Source organism: Nyctereutes procyonoides, unplaced genomic scaffold (genome assembly GCF_905146905.1).
Source record: "Nyctereutes procyonoides isolate TBG_1078 unplaced genomic scaffold, NYPRO_anot_genome, whole genome shotgun sequence".
Classification (NCBI taxonomy): Eukaryota; Metazoa; Chordata; class Mammalia; order Carnivora; family Canidae; genus Nyctereutes; species Nyctereutes procyonoides.
In genome coordinates, this window is record NW_026575052.1 from 51,305,874 (window position 1) to 51,325,082 (window position 19,209).

A 19,209-nucleotide genomic window follows, 5' to 3' on the forward strand; every position below is an offset into this window, starting at 1 on the left:
GACCTTGTAACCAGGTGGCGGTGAGGCCGCCTGCGAATTACATCAGCGGCAGATAAAGAGAAACAGGCGCCTGGACGCCAGGACAGGACGGGCACCCCCGGCCCCGGCCGTGCGGCCGTGCCTGCTGCCTCCGCCAGGCCCCTGGGCAGCATTCCACCACACGGCACCCCGACAGACACGGGGTCCCTGTGACGTCACAGGGCTGCGGCCGCTGGACCGGGAGGGCAGGATGCAGGGCAGTGGTCCCCTCGGGGCGGGCCGTGGGTGAGGTCGCAGCCTGTGGGCATGGGCCTCGGGGAGGCGCCCGGCCTGGCGCTCACCTTGCGGGCCTGGTCGTTGTCTTCTATCTGGCCCAGGTCTCGGCCACTCGCCTGTGCGATCCTCTTCCCGGACACCAGGTTCCCCACCATCACGGAGGCAGGGCCGATCTCTGGAAGGAACGTAAGCAAACGGTGAAGTTAGTCAGGACCCCACCTGGCGCACTAGTGGGGGCTCCCTGGGATGGGCCAGGCGCTGAGAAAACCCTCGCAGGACAGAGAATGACAATGACTCGAGGTCTGGGTCACATATTGGGAACAGCGTTCCTGCCAAGTGCACCTGGGGCCCTGAGCCCGTGTCCGTGACTCTGCAGTGGGTGGGACGCGGGGGCCCATCACCCCAGCTGCCGGGAGAAACCGTGCAGGACACAGACGCGCCTTGCTGCCCAGGCTCCCGGGTCACGTGGGCGGCACCATCCACAGCGACTGCTCTTCAGCGCGTGACCACGGACACAAGGTGGTAACAGGGGAATGTGCTACGTGCTGCCGGCACAGACACAGACCCAGCGCTCTGGGCTCCCTGCTAGGCCCACGAGGCAGAGCACGAGGCCAGGAGGCACCCGTCCCGTCACAGCTGCTCTGGCCCCAGCATCACGGACTCGACGACCAGTGCTCTCCTCACGGGACAAAGGCACGTACGACCTGCTCTCTCAGCTCTCCCCTCTTCCAACGCCAGACGTGACTTTCCATAAGAACTTTCAACACCCCCAACTATGAGAAACCCCAGGCACCCCCCCAGTTTTCTCAGGACACCACGATGCACTGTTTTCATCACACGCGTACACGTGTTCCCAGGGCAGGACTAGCCGTCCTGGGAGATTGTGCCATCGCCTGAGCGTGGGCGGAAGATGGAGACTGAGGCAGGGAGGCTGCTCACAGGGGCAGCAGGACAAGCCAGCACGCCAGCCGCGTGTGCTTAGGCCTTGGATTGTGAAACACACATGTGACGTCGCTGCCCAGTAAGATTTTTGTTAAACCTTCGCCAAAAGCAAACCTACAGGATCCAGAGTCGGGGCGACTGTCGCACTGTCGTCATGCACAAAGAATGTATTGGCAGCTCACAAAGTCCTAGACTGGGCGAAGGGGTGCAGGCCCCCAGGCACCGTGGCCGCGGCATGCCCAGGGAAGATGGGCACACGTGTGAGCCACTGCTCTGTCCCCAGGGCTGATGAGATGAGTCCATGTACAACACGCAGAAGCTGGCTGCATGGCTGGGAGACCACCCCCCACCACCCCCAATGTCCCTGGGTCCCCGCGTCCCAGGCCCTGTGACCTCTGGCCAGTGTGGGCAGGACTACTGCATCCTCACCGTCCAGTCTCCTGATAAATCCCTTTTGTGCTAATGGTGCGCAGCCCCAGGGAGCACGGTCTGTCGGCTGGCAGGAGGGCAGAGCTGTGGTAACGACACATCCCCAACCACAAGGCATGGGGCACGCATTCACCCTTGCACCAGCGTCACGGATAAACTCAGGGGGTTCCTCACACGTTCTGAGTGGCCTTCCTGTACACTGGCCGCTTCAACACCTCAATGAGTCACAAGGAACAGCTGTCACTCTAATTTGTGCTCAAGTAAACTGAAGCCAAGTTCTGTGCCTGGTAAGAGGCCACCCGGCCAGGGCAGGCCTCAGCTCTCCCACCCGGGAGCCGGGGGCTCCTTCCCTACGTTCCCCACTGGCCAGGCCCCCTGCACAACGTGCTGGGGCAGGAGCCCTCGCATCACACGCTCAGGTGGGCAGCGCGTGGCCCGGGAGTGTGCACGCCAGGGAAGGAGGGCTGTGCACCGCCGACAGCACGGCACCTGGTCAGCACCGGGTTCCTGAGGCCCCTCAGACCCCGCAGCCCCTGCCTGCCCGTGACATGTACCTGGTTGCTTCTGTCGAGGTTTAGGCAGGTTTGTGACACAGGTATGGGGACACATTAGGACGTTGCAGGGATGCAAGGAGCCCTCCAGGAAGAGCTGCTTTGTTTCCGACAAGTGGATCCCACCAAGTGGAGTTTTGGGGAGGGTGTTCGCCGGGACCAAAGCCAGGCAGTAAACCCCGACTTGATGTATGCTGTCAATCGCCTGCAAGGTCAGGGGAGAGGGAACCACGTTAGGGCAGGTGTTGCCCACCAGCGTCAGGCAAACATGCAGACCATGCCAGGCACTGCCCGTCACACGCAGGAACACGAGCTGCAGGAGCGGGGTGAAGACACAAGACAACAGACATCCCCTCAAACCCAGCAAACTGAGCAATCCCATGTGGCATTTGTGGACTTCTGTGCACACCGAGAAAGGAAAGACTCAGGGGTCAGAAAGAGTGCCATCACTTGTCGCATCCCCAAGTGAATGGTGGCAGCCACCAACCTCTGACCCCAAACCGCAGTCTGCTTAGTTATTTCCCAGAAACGCACACAGAAGCTTCCGAGGCAATGCTACTTCTGGTCCAGGAGCCCAGGTCGCGAGGCTGGCCGCCTCCCAGGGGGCGGCTAAGGGCAGCGGGCCCCAAGGCAGAGAGGGGCCCTGGCCGGGGAAGAGCTACCTGAAGCACCCTGCTCATCCACTGGAAGCTGTCCTCCTCCGTGGAGTCCGGCCGCTGCTCGGCCACAATCACTATCCTCTCGTCGTGCAGGACGGTCACCGAGAACACGGCTATCCTGTGGGGACAGGAGGGAACGCACACGGTGAGCACAAGCGGGAGATGCTTGGCAGTGAGGAGCCGGGACCGCCGCGAGGAGAAGCCAGCCTTTCCCGCTGAGGCCGCTTGCTGCTCCACCTGGCAGGGCCACAGCTCTCGGGGCGGGAGGGGCAGCTGCACCATGGCCATTCTCTCAGCCAGCGTGGGCGGCATCGTGGGACAGGACCCCAGGGTGCCGTCCTCGCGCAGAGGCAGCACCTTCCCAGTGACTTGCAAGTGGCCACGCTCCACCCACATGCCTATGGCTTCTGTGCCCGATGGCCTGACAAGTAGAGGCTCTAGAGCAATCTGAGACTTCCTTCAGGTCAGAAGACCCAGGAGCGGTATCACTGGCATCCACCGTGCGGCCCCGCGGCCAGGTGTTTATGTGGGGGCAAAGCCCAGGGCTCTGTCTTCCCACTTGCTTCTCACTCTGCTGTTACCTTTTGGTCTTTTAAAATGATCTGCACCAAAATGAGTGTTTGGGTCTTTTATATATTTATTTTAAAAGTAAGTTTTAAAAAAAGATTTTATTTATTCATAAAAGACACACAGAGAGAGAGGCAGAGACACGGGGAGGAAGCAGCAGGCTACCAGCAGGGATCCCGATGTGGGACTCGATCCCAGGACCCCAGGGTCATGCCCTGAGCCGGACGCACTCAACCACTGAGCCACCCAAATGTTCTTACAGGTAAGTTCTTCAAATAAACATTTTTATTTAACTCAAAAAATAGTTGATTAAAAAGATTGTGTGCAGCACAGGATGTCCTTTTTTTTTAAGATTTTATTTATTCACGAGACACGGAGAGAGGGAGAGGAAGAGGGAGAGAAAGGGGAGGGAGAGAGAGAGAGAGAGAGAAAGAGAGGGGCAGAGACACAGGCAGAAGGAGAAGCAGGCTCCATGCAGGGAGCACAACGCGGGACTCAATCCCGGGACCCCGGGGTCACAGCCTGGGCTGAAGGTGGCGCTAAACCGCTGAGCCACCCGGGCTGCCCATGACCTTTCTATAAAACTACACATTCAGGACAAACGGAATGCCTGTGGTCATGGGGTCCCATCCGCTGAAGGAATCTGCAATTTCCTATAAAAACCACCGCACGTACTCAACCAGGCACTGGATTCACAGAGCGCTCACCCACCTGCCCCTGTAGACGAATTTCATGGGCTCCACAGCCAGTGCTGTGGCGACGATGTCATCAGCGTTGTGTCTGCGCCCGCTGACCACCATGAGCCCATCCATCTTCCCCACCACAAAGACGAGCCCCCCGGGGCCGACGAAGCCCAGCAGGCCTGTCCTCACGAAGGGGTACTCGCTGACGGGGGCGCCCGAGCTGGTCACGGGAAACACCTGCAGACACATGCGCTGTGAGTGCCGGGCCCCTGGGGCTCACCGGGCCCACGTCTGCAGCACGGCCACTGCCCCCTGCCTCTGCCATCCACATGCGGGCTGCCCACAGGCTTCCTCCCCTGGCTCTGAACCTAAGTGACATCAGAGAGCATTATGAAGAGGTAACGAATGCTAGTCCGTCTTTCTGTGCTGAATCCACGGCATGAAAGTGATAAACCGAAAACATGAGTTAGCTGTAAAATGATCTGTTCGTCACTGTTTCCTCATCCGGACGGCACCAGAGAGGAACAAAGGGAGCAAGTCCTGGCGCCCCGAGACCCTGCAGGTGAGCACACGGAGAGGAGGTGGGCTTGCACAGACTGTCCGGCTGGGCTGCAAACTCGAATCCACATTCAGCAAAGGCACCTGCACGAGGCACCTCATCCCGACACGTTCTCAACTGCAGGAGACGAGTCCCTCATGACCCGTGTTTCTCGTGCTCGCTGTCATCAGACGTGCGCTCTTCCCCAAGTTAGATACCTCGTGGTCAGGAGCTGTCACAGCTGGGAGCACAGTGTGCGGCCTGCAGTGTGCCGCTGACATGCACAAGAGCTCGTGCTGCAGAAAGGCGCCTCACCCGGCGTCACGCTGGGCCTCGGCAGGCCAGCCCCAAGCAGGGCCTCGGCCACGTGGGACAGGGTGCCCTCCCTCCCCCACTGGCAGCAGCACTTGGTAAATGCACCAAAGTGACAAGGGCAGGATTTAGACTGTTCATAAAAAAACTATTCCCGCACTTTTCAACACTGGCTACAAGGAAAGAAACTCTAAGAAGCCCAACGTGCTGACGATTACGGACAGCAGCACAGAGCTCAGGCGCTTCCGCTGGTGAACGTGCTGCGCCGAGCCGGAGCTCCGTGTTCCGCGACCCCGCGCAGCGCTCCGGGCTCAGCCCGCGGACCTACCTCGAACGTGTTCTTGGTCATGCCCGACAGCCCGTAATAGGACGTGCCCGTCGCGATGGCGCACACACACAGCTCCCCGATTTCGTCGGTTCTGCAGAGCTGAGGGATGCCGTCCGGCTTCACCGAACACATGATGGCTGCAGGCACGAAGCACGGGCGGGTCACGGGGGAGGGCGGCGGAGCCCGGCGGAGAGCACCGAGAGCACCGAGCCGCCGGCCGCCGCACCCGCACCTGGGCCGGGCACGCGCACACGAGCGCACCGCCGCTCCCTCCCCGCCGAAGCCCGACCCTGACGGGGAGGCCCCACGGGGAGGACCCACCGGGGGGCCCCGGGCGGCAGGGACCCCCTGAGGCTTCCGCAAGGCGCGCCAGCTGCGGCAGCGCCCCTCCCAACGCCCCCCGGCCCCGCGGCGCCCGCACTCACCGCCAGGCATCACGAGGCCGACGTCCTGCACCGTGAGGACGGACAGCTTCTCCTCCGAGTCCACCCGGATGACGCCGTAGGTCAGCCCGTGCATGGACAGGACGCCGCGGCCCGGGGGCTGGTTGCTGTCGTCGGTGGGCCTGCAAGGGCAGCTCCGTGTCAGCACGCAGGCCACGCAGGGACACGCAGGCCACGCACGCGCACGCAGGCCACGCAGGGACACGCAGGCCACGCACGCGCACGCAGGCGCACACAGGGGCACGCAGGTCCACGTAGGCGCACGCAGGCCACGCAGGCGCCCCTGTCCACGCAGAGGCAGTGGCCGTGTGCGGAGCCCGCAGGCCACCCCGCTGCGAGCGGGGCGCCAGGGCCGGGCCTCCTCCGGCTGCAGGTCAGGGGCGCTCTCGGGACCTTGGGGTCTCCACAGCAGCCCCAGAACCCCCGGGGGCTGCAGGCCCCGCCCCGCCCCGCTCCGCGCGCGCGCGGGCTGTAGACGGGACGCCGCAGGCCGCGCGAGGACGGCGCCCCAGAACACGCGCGGGGGCGTGACCACCGGCCTGGGCTCCCACCAGGCCGCCGGGCCCGCGAGCCCCACCACGGCGTCCCGCCTACGGCCAGGCCGCGCGCTCGTGCGGGTGCCAGGCGCCCGGGACCCTCCCGCTCCCAGACGTAGAGGCGGCGCCCCCCGTGCCCCCCGACGCCCTCTGAGCACGGCGAGACGTCCGGTTCCCGAAGCTGCCCGCGCTCAGAGCAGGTCCCGCCGCGGAGGGCGCCCTCTCCCCGCCGGCGCCGGCCGCACGGGAGCACCCCGCACCTGCACCTTCGGCAGACGCACCAGGACACGTGCTGCGGCCGCGGAGCCGGACCCTCACGGCGCAGACAGGTGCGGCTGAGGCGCCCGAGACGTGGGCACGCCCGTCACCCGCCGCGGACCCGCCCCCGGGGCTGAGGGGTTGCTGTGCCGTGTGACGGAGCCGCTGAGGAGCCGCTGAGGAAGGAGAGGCCGGAGCGCTGCCCCGCGCCCACAGACCCCGACAGCCACCGGTGGGCGCTGTGCTGGGCGCGCTGGACACGCCCCACGGAGTCGTGGGTGCACGCGGGCATGAAGTGCCCCGGAGCGCTGTCGTCCTGCGGAAGGCTGAAGCCGCAGGGCCGTGCATCTGCGAGAGCGGGGGGGCTGCGTCCCAGCCTCTGACCAGAAGGTCCCCCTTCGCGGACGGAGGGTGTCCCTTCCTGGGCACCGGCCCTGCTGCTCGTGCCCGGCACCGTCGGCGGGGACTGGAGTCTGTACAGGCGGACGTGACCTCGCGGCCGCAGCCCCGGGTAAACGCGCCCTCCGGAGACCGGGAGCCGCAGAGGCGGTGCACTTGCTTCAACAGAAGTAACGTTTCTAGGGAACATTCTGGCAAATTGCAGGCTTCAGGAGAAATCTGGTCAAACCCGTCAGTGTGTGCACCTGCCTCCATGTGCAGTGTCACAGAGCCTCCCCAAAACACAGCCACACCCAGGCTGACGGCTCAGCGAAGTTCATGCTTGGTAACGGGAACACGAGAGTGAACAGCACACCTGTACGAGACGCGTCCTCCGTCTCTGGTAAGAGCAACGCATGCTTACTTAAGCGCAGCTGCTCTAGGAGCGCCCCAACGTCACACAGGACGGTTCCCCCGACGCAGTCTCACTACCCGCTGTGGTTCGGAGCTTGCTTTTTGTTGTAAAACAGTTTAGAGACCATTGTTTTCAGCCAGAAAAGGGATCGCACCATGCACACGGCTCACAGGCTTTGTTTCCCGTCCCCTCAGCTACTCCGCCGTGTCGTGGGGCAGGCGCTCGGCGGGCACGGGTGGGGAAGCGGCACCTCCTGCTGCTGCACTCCCGGGCACACGACCCAGAGCAGAACCCACCCCTGCCGTGGAGCCCTCAGGACGACGACGCACGGCAACCCCAGGCATCGGCTCTGGGACGCTCCTACTTCCGTTAGGCCCGCTGAGCCCCCTCTCCAATGGTTTCACGCTTAGAGAGCTATGAAATGTTATCTGAATTTAAAACTTCCAGATTAAAATCACTGACAATGTATTTTATCTCGTATCCTAGAAATATGATCACAGATCCCCCATCGACCTTTTTTGGGGCAGTCAGAACTGTTCTTGAAAACCCCACTTCGATTCACAGGCTTGTTGGCTATTTTCGCTCTGGGTCACCGGCTGGCGAGCCTCTGTGCACATCTGTCAGCCTGACCCCGCCTCTGGACAGGTGTCCTGCTGCACGGGCCCCTTCCTCAGGGTCTTCCCAGCTCTGTAGCTCCCAGGGCAACGCTTTCAACATAGAAAGTGATTCTGGTGGCAAAGGGGCATCTTTATTCTCTGGAATTGCTAGTTTAATTGCTGCTTTACATAATTATTATCCTTTCCTGCTGGAGCATCAAAGTATTTCAGTATCTTGCAGTTAAAAAGTCTACAGAATAGTTCACTTCCATCCACGTGACCACAATGTAGCTTTAAGAAGTGGGTTCTACCCTCTGTGGTCCAGACGTGGAAACAGACCCAGATGGCAATCCCAGAGACACAGAGACCAGAATATAACTTTGTTTTCATTTTTCAAGTTGCCTTTTTAAAATAATTCTATGGATGAGTTGGCAAATCATAAAATGCTATTTCTCCAATATTTTTAATTTTACAACTAATCCTAAAAGAAGTAGGAAACACAAAACACACGTGTGGATGATGGCCATTTCACAGAGAAATATGATTAAATACCGGGGTGAACACAGGCATGTACACGAAGCCAGGGCGCTGGCTGCAGTCCCCAGACCACGGCCAGAGTCCGACCACTGCTGGCTCCCGGGACCCCCTCTGCATCCTGCCTGTTTTGGGTATGATGCCTGAGGCTCCCCTTGAAGACTCTGGGCCCTGAAACCTTCCAGAAGACGCTCTCTGGTGCTGCTGGCAGGCGTTCCGCAGCTCACACTGCATGGACGTCAGGATGCCTACCAGGCCACGACGCCAACCCTGAGGCCCGGCTCCTCCGTGGCTCAGAGGGGGAACCCCCCTGATGGATGCATGTTCTAAAAATGGCCAGAGTCCCACAGGTCATAAGGGAACACGTTTCCGGGTTCCCCTTCACTGCTGACCAGACGCAGTTACTGAGTATCGTTAATTAAATGCACTAAAGGTCAGGGGAGCAATCAGCTGCTCTGAGCTGGTACCAGAGATTTAATCTCCTCTTCGTCACCAGGGCGCAGCAAGCTCTCCCGGGAAGGTCACTAATCCAAAGGGGAAGGAGACCATCTGAACGAAGGGTAGTCGGGTCCCTTCGCAGGGGGACGGCCTTTCTTTCCAATAAAATCAGGCGACCTCACCACCAAACGCTTGTTTCTTCATAAACTATCCTATGAATGGAAGCAAAATCTGAGAGGCTGGCCTTTATAAGGACGCTGAGAGTGTCCACCCGTCCTCCCCCTGGGACCATGGGAGGACGGAGCAGCCATCCTGGGCTCCACTCTGCGCAGCTGGAGTGGGACAGACGGGGCTCCTACCGTGTACATGTGGGAATTCCCCGAGTATCCAGCGTGCTCGGGGATCAGATGACCCACCATGAAGGTCAGTGCAGGGCTCGATCTACAAAAGCTCGAATTTGTCCCAGCCTCTGTGGACAGCTGTTCACGCACAACACCGGGAACAGGCAGCTTTCCTTCTGCTCCCAGAGAGGAACATAAAAACACAAGTGTGTGGGGTTTCTGTCACGTGTGCTTGAAAAACGGCCTAAATATTACCGGTCAGCAGAAGAAACAGGTCCTGAACGTGAGCACTCCCTCCTCTCCTGAGACTGAGCACCAGTCGTCACCCATGTGCATGTCCTCGCGAGCCCGACAGCGAAGCAACAGCCTCAGCAGGCTTCCTGAGCCTAGCAGTCATGTGGACGAGGACGGCAAGCGGACCCGGGATGGCACCCAGCCGGGGAACCAACGTGGACCGGCCACTGTGCGCACAGGCCGACCTCGATCCGGACTCCGTCGTCATTCCTGATTCTGAGAACACTGTGGCTGCACCTCACGTTCCCGTCCCCTCCTCTCCCCGGATCTACCCACGGGCCTGGGTGAGGATGCCGAGTGCAGAGCTGTGGGGCTCCAAGATGTCCTAGGCAGCAGGGTCGGGGCCCTGGGAGGGTGTGGGGGCTCTGGCTCGGAGCCCAATGGGACGGGCTACGGGTGCTATACTTGCTCAGGTCTCTGACCCACCACGGCGTCCTCCGTGGGAACTTAAACCCCACATGCTGCTCTCCAAGTGCTGGCGGGAAGCAGGCCTCCCACCTGTACTCTGGCGTCCTGAACTGCCCTCTTCGCCCGTGTCGGTGCCTCACCGCAGGGACTGACCTTGGACCCCATGGTTGTCCTTCCCGCTGCTGTGTCGCTGGACCAGGACATGACACCAAAGTCTAGGCTCAGAGCCGCACTCGGATCATGTAAAACACAAACCAGCAGAGGAGCACACACTCTTCTCGGGCTAAACCTGAGCTAGAAACCCGCCTGCATGTGCGTGGGAGCTGGTCTAGCGAGGTCGCGGGTGGGAAGCTCTGGGTCTCACAGCGTCTGCCCCTGGGGGCACACGAGGTGGTCAGGGGGAAGTGTGCGGGCAGGACCCTCACTTCTCAGTTACATACTTAGCTTTTTATTTCTTGATAAAATACATGTGAAGCCGGGATGGACGGAATAGCGACTCCACCAGTTTACCACGTGGCACGTGAGCAGGTGCTGAATGTGACGCCCGCAGGACCCCAGTCAGGACGCCAGCGCAGGTGGGCAGGCAGGGCAGCGCCTGGCCAGGCTGCACTCGCGGGGAGAACAGAAGAACCCACAGGGAAGGGGACGGTCACCTGCCCCCTCCAGGTTACCTCCTGCCCCCTCCAGGTCCCAGCAGTGCAGACCTTTTTTACCAAAAGCTTCTGGAAACAGAATTTCCCCACTGAAACGTGCTCCCTGGCCACACTGTTTTCTAGAAATTATGAGCTTAGGAAGGGCTTCTCTGCTGTGGGGGACGCAGTTTCCAGGCAGCCCCTCAAGACGGACGGGGGAGGGGAGAGCACAGAGGCCCTCTGAAGGGTAGAGGACCCAGAGACGCCATGGCACCCACCCTGGTTCAAGGTCCTCACGGGAGGCCGAGTCCTATCAGAGTCCACCGCCTGGATTTGTGGCGGCCACGCGGTCCTGTGTGCAGGTGGCAACGGTCTTAATAATTGGACGTTATTCCCGATCAGTTGAGACAGTCCAGGGTGAGTCCCATCATAAAACCCACACGAGAAAGTGGCACAGCTATTTTCCACGATCACGGTGTGCACTCGCCACACAGGGACACAGCCACCCCCTGCGCAGGGTCCAGGGAATGTGACCACGGCCCGGCGGGGGGACCCCAGCAGGAAGCCACACCCCCTACAGCACGTACTTAGTCTTACGGTACATCCACGGCCCTTTCCCATCACTTTCCGTGGATTCCTGAGATCCACAGAATCGTGAGAGTAGCCAGCCCCCAGTTGCCAAGGTGACGCTTACGGACCACGGCCGCGCGACACACCTGGGAAGACCGCCGTCCCCAAACGGCGCCAGCAAAGTGAATGAGCCTAACTTCTGAGGATCAGGAAATGTGCAGTCAAACCTGTTTGGGGTCAGAAGGGCAGGTGGACGTGCAGAGCCACGCGCCACAAACCTCTTCCATTTTAACTCGTGGAGCCACAGATGACAGTCAACAGAATACGGTGTTGAACTCAGGGAAACCACGAGAGTTTTCGAGGAGAGCACAGCAGGATTTGGTGGAGGCCAACCTCCGGGTTCACCTGGTGCTGCCTCAGCTCCACCTGTGACCGCCGGCCCCACACCCCGCCCACACCACGACCCCTCCAGCCTCGCCGTGGGGGGTGGGGCCGGCCAGGAGCTCGGGCGTGCCCCCTGTCCCGTCCTGGCTCCTTGCTCTTGGGAAACGGCGGGTGAGACCTGGAAGGCATGAGAGTGGCAGGCAGGTCCGCAAGGGGAAGCCGATTCTGTGCAAAGCAAGGCTGGCTGCTGGTTGCGTGGCCCTCCTGCCCTCCCACCTGCACGGGGGGGGGGGGGGGAACCGGCGGCTCTGAAACTCTGAAACCAGCGCTCCCAGCCCAGGTGATGGCGCTGACCCTGGTGTGTGCAGGGGGCTGTTTGGGGTGAGTGGCCGCTGACCGCAGGGCAGGTGCCCTGGAGGCCACTGAGCACACGCCCAGGAAATAAGGCTTAATATGCCTATTTTTGAGAACAGATTTTTAATTTTCTTAAAAATTTTAACAATTATTCAACATTTTTAGAGAAGCAGTTTTAAAAGCCCTTTGCAGACTCCTTTCGCAGCTAACGTAACAATGTGCCATCAGGTCTGGCCTGGTCCACGCTGCTTACCCTCACATCCAGAGAACAGATTTCTAGGAGATGCACGGACACACACCACCTTGCTACTAAGGACTGGGTTCCTAAGCGTCTGAATCTCTCACTTCACGACTGATGTGTGGCAATAGTTCTACGTGACACGACGGCGCAACCTTAACACCACGGAGAGCAGGGACTCGCCCAGGACCCCGTGGCGGATGCTGGCCACGCCGGACCCAGGACTGTGCTCGGGCTCAAACTGGACCCGGTTTAATCCTGATTTCGGAAGGACACGCGTTCGCCCATCCACTGGCACAGCCGTCAGCGCTCCGAGGCGGGACTGAAACGTCGGAAGGGTCTGCGGGGCGTCTCCTGCTGGAGCAACCGTGACACCTTTCAGAAAATGAAGGTTGGATTCCAGTTCATATTGTCATGTTTCCTCATCAATTAAAATTATGTCATATTTTTAATTTCTGGTTCAATCGAAATTAAAACTTGCTTCGGATACCGTAAAGGTTTTTATTTCTCAGCCCATTAGGCAGTCTGGTTAGTTTTACGCTAATAATCACCTAAGTTGTCGGACAGTATCTTATTTACAGTCTCCCAGTGGGTATTTTTGGGAAGCCCAACCTTTGGGTAACAAGGGCACCACTCAGGTGTGTTGTATGCGAACAGCCCCTCCTCCATCCTTACAGCGCAGCACATTCCTGTGATGCACAATGAAACCTTATGAACAGCTGAACGCAAAGATACTGAGGAGTCAGATCCCGCGTTGGAAATATCCAGGCGATGCAAACAGTCCATTCCCACGTGATGAGGATGGCCGGTGGCGGGGGTCGGTCACACAGGCTTCCCTGCACCTCCCAGCCTGCGTGGGATCAGCTTTCTGCACCCGAAACTGCGGCGCCCGTGACAGGTGCGCTTGGTGCCAGGGCAGGTGGTCAGGAGGGCTGACTGGACCCCGGGCATGAGTCCTGCACCGATGCACCAGCCACAGCTCGAGCGCTCAGAAAGCCAGGGCTTTTAGAAGCTTAGGGCACAGTGGCACATGGGGCAGAAACCACACTTCCACAGGCACAGCTGGCTGCAAACATTTCACTCCAACCATACGACATTCACCTGGTCTGCCCTCAAGGAACACCTGACCCGGACCTGGGCACAGGGACGTGTGAGGGGCCTGCCAGGACAGGCCACCGCGGCCTGCGCACCTGCCCATAGGTCACTCACAGGGAGAGAGGGCTTCTGACTCGAGAATCTGGGCCACCATTGACCCACTCCGGTGTGTGCGAGGAAATGAAGCCAGCCCCCGACGACGATGACGACGACCTGGGTCCTGCCCTCCTTGCCCCCCATGGCCTGGGTCCTGCCCTCTCCCTCCCCTACGGCCCAGGTTCTGCCCTACCCGCCCCCGCCCCCCGCGGGGGCCCAGCTGTACCTCCGGATGGCCACGGTGAGAGCCTCTGGGGAGCTGGCACACGGGCAGATGACCTCCTGGCGCAGGCCTTTACTTTGGAAGACATTGAGGAACGCGTCACAAGACGAGATGGACCCTGGAGGTGAAAGGGGAGGATGGTCGGCCAGGGGAAAGCACGGGATAGACGGAAGCTGCCCGCACCACGGACGCGCCAACTTCACCGGTACCGCTCAGGAGGACGTCGCCGTGAGAGCAAATCCTTGCGGGCCCACAGAACTCCAGGATTTAAGAGTGTGACGTCCGTACTTCAAACGTCCCTGCACCTGCGCCTTTTCCAAGACCCGTTCTACCGTTTTTGAGGTGGTGTTTGCAACGTCAGTGCATCAAAACGAAGGGAAGAAAACTGTCCCAGCATCAACCCGGCTGGTGAGATCAGGGGTGACCATGGGGCGCCTGCTGGCGAGACCACTTCCTAATACAGGTTAGCCCGGCCCGGTACGGGGCAGGCGCTCAAACCAGCTGCTCTGGGGAAGGGACGAGTGACGTCTCCGACTACTACTAGATCCTCCGGTGGCGAGCCCTGGTTCGCGTGCCACATGTTCTCTGACAAATCGTGTGCAGCTTTCATTTACACACGTGCAGGCAGCACCGTTTACGGCTGGCCAGAAGCCCACGGTCTTGCTCACTCGGCTTCTGGCTTGCTCCCTGGCAAAGCCAGCCGCGACCTGTTTCGACCCAGAACAACGCTCCTCGAGGCAGCTTAGTGCCGTCCTAACCACTGCTACTTTGCTTTGCTTGATGGTTTTCTCTATAGGATTTGATAATGAAATCCCATTAAAGTGACAAGTTACTTTCCTGGTTAATTTCGTGTAGACCACGAAATAACAATAGCTACTACTTCCTGAGCACCGAGCACACCAGGACACAGGGACTACCCAACCGACTCCTGATGTCTCGTGACTTAGCTACTCTTTCGCAGCTAACGTAACAGGGATTAGAGCCAGAAGCTTAGCGCTTTCTCTGGAACGAGGATGTGGGAACACCGGGACTGGAGTCCAGGCCGGGGCCTGCGGGCTCTGGACTCCCCACTGCCCAGGGGTCACACTGAAGGTCATGAAGTCAGTCAGGGCAGCTCCCCAACCAAGGCAACGGCCAGAAAGGGAAAAGCTAAGCGCAGAAATGGGCCATGGAGAGCGAGGCTCTCTCTGCCCGCCCGCTGGTCACTTACAGGGATTTTTTTTTTTTAAATTTTTTTTTAATTTATTTACGATAGTCACAGAGAGAGAGAGAGAGAGAGAGAGAGGCAGAGACACAGGCAGAGGGAGAAACAGGCTCCATGCACCGGGAGCCCGATGTGGGATTCGATCCCGGGTCTCCAGGATCGCGCCCTGGGCCAAAGGCAGGCGCCAAACCGCTGTGCCACCCAGGGATCCCCCTTTTTTTTTTTAATTTTTTTTTAATTAATTCACTTACAGGGATTTGCACCATCGGCCACGATCAGCATCCGGAGGGAGGAGAGGTTGATGTCTCTCTGATCTCTGTGGGCGACGAGGGCCCAGTGCATGTCCCTGGACTTCACGCAAGCCACCTTTGCTGTGGGAAGAGTGGAGGGAAGGGCGTTAACGAGCACACTGCCGGCCATGGGAGGCTCAGGGAGCCGGGCACTCCGGGGACCCTGGAGACGTACCTTTGTACTGGCAGACTTTCTGAATCCAGGACAGCGGGTTCACCTTCATGAGGGAGTATGGGATGCTGATCACGTGCATCATGTTCATGACGCTCTGGAAGCAACAAACGGAGGTGACTGCCGACCTGCTGGCAGGACAGGGAACCCCCCCCCCCCACTGGGCATGATGTGGGGACAGGACAGGCCCAGGCCCCGTCACACGTTCGCTCCACGATGGAAACCAGAGGCACCATTTGCCATCCAAACACCACAGAGGAGCGTGTGCGTCTAGCAGGGGACAGGCCTAGCTCTAGGAGTTGGCAGCAAGAGACTCAGAAGGCACAGGTCCAGAGCCAGTGACAGATGGGTGAGGCCACCAAGACCCGTCACAGAGGCCCTGCACCACATCGTCAGGGAGGAGCCCAACCAGCAGTGGGGAAGGCAGCTGCCACAACCCCTGGGCAGGGAGGTGGACCACGGGCTGGCTGCGCAGTCCTCACAGGGGACAGTCACTGTGTGACTGGGGAGACCCAGGTGCCCAGAGGCACAGAGCTGCAGACGGCAGCGCTCAGATCAGCAGCCCTGACCATGTGAGCACGCACCTGGGGCTGTTTGCACTCCTACCACCTGCCAGCACCCAGGGCACAGTGGAGGCGGCTCTACTGGACCCCCAACCCTCATCTAGGTGATGCTCACAGGCCCTCATCCTAAGGAATCCGGCCTCACTGAGAAACCACACCCCTGCTTTCTGCACCTGTGTCCCATCATGCACGTCAAAGCCCTAGAAGTTTCTACCTCTGGACACAGTTCCAACTTAAGACGCTCACAAACAGGGCAGAGATCACCAACACTCACGATGTGCACAGCAAGCACACAAGCAGTCATGGTCTCTGGGCTGCAAGCACCTTACACAGCAAGGCTGTCTCCATAGCCCACCCACAGCTCCAAACCACCCTCCCGCATGGACAGCCCTCGCAAGGATGAGACCCGGCTTCTCCACCGTGGGACCTGGAAGGGGTGCTCACTCCCACAGAGCAGGGAGGACGGGGCATAGGAGGGGTCGGGTGCTCACTCCGGAGAGGGAGGGAGGACGGGCGTGGGCCCTGCGTGATGGCTCTTCACCCCCCACCCCCGCAGAGGCGGCTCCCCCTGCACGCCCACCGCCCGCCGGGTGGCCCTTACCGTCAGGATCCCGTGCCACAGCCCCACGTCCTTCTTGAAGTCCAGCACATTCACGATGGTTTCCGCTGTGCGAAAGGAAACAGGACGTTTACCGTGGGAGACCAGGGACAAGGGCAATGGGCCGACCGGGCAGACACCCTGCCGCCTGCCCGGAGGAAGCTGCCTGCGCTCGGCCCCCCTTCCATCCGTGATGCTCCCGGACTCGCCCGAAGGCAGGTGGGCGTCAGCAGAGCCGTGGAGTTGGCGGGGACCGAGCGGGTCTGGCGGGTCTGGGGCGCATCTCACGGGGCAGACAAGCCGCCAAAGACACGGGGGAGGGTCCGGTGCGGGTCAGCGGAGCCCCGGCGGGGGCGCGGGGATGCGGGTCCTCCGGGCGGACATCCGTGGCCCCTGCCTCGTAGGAGGCCCGGCCCGGGGAAGAACGTGTCCGTGCGGCCCGGGAGCTCGCGCCAACCCCACAGCCCGTCCCGGCGGAGCTGGGAGGGGACGGCTGCCCGGTGTGGGGGGGTGGGGGGGCACAGCTTGACCGTGTGCCCGCGTGGTGACACTGGGCGACGGTGCCTCCGCAGGGGACGGGGTCGACTGAGGCCCCCGCGCGGGCCGGACCGCCACGGACACAGGCACCCGAGGCCAGGAGCCTTGAGCTCAGGCCCCCGCCCCGAGGCCCGCCAGGCGGCCCCGGCCCCGACCGCGATCAAACCCAACCGACGCTGCTGCTCCTCCGGGCTGGGCGTCTCCGGCCCCGCCCCGGCTGGCCCCGCCCCGGCTGGCCCCGCCTGGCCCCGCCCCGCCCCGCCCGGCCCCGCCCCGGCTGGCCCCGCCGCCAGTACCTTCCGTGTAGCCGCACGCCTGCGTGAGGGCCTGGCAGTGGGTCAGCAGCGCGATCCTGGTCACGGTGACGCCGAGCACGCTTCCGTCCTTGCACGTCTTGTACTGCGACGAGAGGACGCCGTGCAGACGGGGTTCGCAGGGGCCTGGCCCGCCCGCACCCCGCAGCGGCCGCCGCGCTCACCTCTATGTACGCCGTGTCGTTATTGGCATCCTTGATGTGCGGGAACCAATCCCGCGGCGGCTTAGACAGGTGCTTCGACTCGGTGACAAACCACAGCAGCTTCGGCCACCCTTGAAGGTGAAGGGCGGGGGCGGCTCAGGGGGGCGCGACCCGGAGGGCAGGTGGCGCCCACCTCGTGCAAGGGGGGCGGAGGCCAGGCCTCCGGGCGGGGCGGGGTTTCCGACACGCCCAGGCACGCCCACCGGTGTCAGGCGGGGCGGAGGCCAGGCCTGGGGCGGGGCCGGGGCGGTGCCGGGAGCCCCCGACAGCCTAGCGGGGCGCCTACCTTTGAACTGCGGGATCTCCCCGGTCGGGCTTTTCGGCAGCCCTTTGTGGCAAGCGTCGCTCGTCAAGGCCACGGTGACTCCACAGCTGCCGAGCAAGAACCCGATCTGCTGGCTTCCCGCGTCCTGGGGGGGCGGCAGGGAGGCGCGGCTGAGAGCCGGGAGGGACGGAACCTGGCGGGGGGCCAGCCACGTGGGGCACGGACGGGCGCACCCGGTGCACCTGCCGCGGGCACCCTGCAGGGCCAGCGAGGCGGCTCGGCCTCGGCCTCGGCCTCCCCATGTGCTGCGAGGGAGGCAGCGCCGCGCCTGGGACCCGACGGCGTGATCCCCGTGGAGGAGAGGGCGCCGGGACACCCCTCCCCGGGCTCCGAGCACGCGCGCTGTGGGTGCGCCGGACGCCCATTCCGGCCCCTCCTGCGTCGGGGTGCGCCCGGGGGTCTGCGCGCGGGGACAGCCCCCACCGCAGGGCACCGACGAAGCGGCAGGGCCGCCCGCGCTTCCCCTTCCCGCGCCGGAGCCGGGGCCCTGCGTGGACGCGCTCCCCCCGCGGCTGCCCCAGGCCGGGCTCTCCAGGAGCCTCGGTGCATCCTCTGCAAGGAGCTGCCCCCAGGGGGCCGACGTCCCAGGACCGCGAATAGGGCCTGTAAACCGCGACGCTGACGCGGCTCCCTGCCGAGCCCCTGGCCCGCAGGCCCCTCCCTGGTTGAGGGTCCTTCCTCCGAAGGGCTGGGCCCTCAGGACGGCGACCACCTCCCTGGTCACAAGAGCTTGCAAATCCCTGTTTTTGACTTAAGAAAAGCCAGACGACACCTGACTTTGGCCCATCACCTCCAACCCCCTCCTGCAACACAGAGGTGCCAAATTATGTCACCGGGTAAGAGTCCCTCCGTGAGCCCTGGAGCATCTGACGCCCAGCGTGGCGCATCCCCCCACCGGGGTCTGCTCCGTCCCAGCGTGCGGGTCAGGAGGCATCAGTCACACGCCAACGTAAGGACAGCTCACAGAAGGCCCCTCTTGTGAACTCACTTTGGGTTGTGGCCCAACAACTACCAGCTGGTGTTCATCCGGTTCCATTCCTCACAGACTGGGCAGTTCCCCGGCTCTCTGGAGGTGCCTCAGGCACGGGCTTCGGACACTCTGCTCCGCAGATACCTGGGGCCGAGCGGCCGTTCTGTCCCTGGTCCTGCGGTCCTGAGCACACGCCCACCCCGACCCCTAACATCAGACCCGAGCTCACGGCAGAGCCTGTCCGGACTCGGGAGACGCTGGCTGAGCCTGCTCACAGGTCTGCCCTGCTGACAACTGGCCTTACCCCAAGCTCGGCCACCTCAGCCGAGAGACAGCCACAGGCACCCCACTCTGTGACCCCACAGGGCTCCACCTGGCAGGGCCCCGGGTGCCCCCTCTGGCTGCTCCGCACCCCTGGCCAAACCATTCAGGAGGTCTAGTCCCCCTGCTATAAACCCCTCCTGGAAAGACAGCCTTCTCCTCCCACCCCAAGAACTAGGACGGAGAATAAGTAAATGCACAATACTCAACTGTTC

General features: G+C 61.8%; 1 protein-coding gene across 3 annotated transcripts in view; it reads right to left on the minus strand.

Annotated features, from left to right (window-relative positions):
* The window catches only part of DIP2C (disco interacting protein 2 homolog C), a 250,527-nt gene that overhangs the window by 64,779 nt on the left and 166,539 nt on the right, over positions 1 to 19,209 (minus strand). For all 3 annotated transcript variants that reach the window (XM_055331973.1, XM_055331972.1, XM_055331974.1), the window contains 13 exons: positions 17,665 to 17,788; positions 17,340 to 17,449; positions 17,158 to 17,260; positions 16,328 to 16,392; positions 15,167 to 15,260; positions 14,953 to 15,072; positions 13,501 to 13,615; positions 5,690 to 5,829; positions 5,265 to 5,401; positions 4,115 to 4,323; positions 2,840 to 2,954; positions 2,181 to 2,382; positions 321 to 430 (listed from right to left, as the gene is read on the minus strand). In XM_055331973.1, coding sequence (XP_055187948.1) covers positions 321 to 430; positions 2,181 to 2,382; positions 2,840 to 2,954; positions 4,115 to 4,323; positions 5,265 to 5,401; positions 5,690 to 5,829; positions 13,501 to 13,615; positions 14,953 to 15,072; positions 15,167 to 15,260; positions 16,328 to 16,392; positions 17,158 to 17,260; positions 17,340 to 17,449; positions 17,665 to 17,788 — 1,644 coding nt within the window. The remainder of the gene's footprint in view (positions 1 to 320; positions 431 to 2,180; positions 2,383 to 2,839; positions 2,955 to 4,114; positions 4,324 to 5,264; positions 5,402 to 5,689; positions 5,830 to 13,500; positions 13,616 to 14,952; positions 15,073 to 15,166; positions 15,261 to 16,327; positions 16,393 to 17,157; positions 17,261 to 17,339; positions 17,450 to 17,664; positions 17,789 to 19,209) is intronic.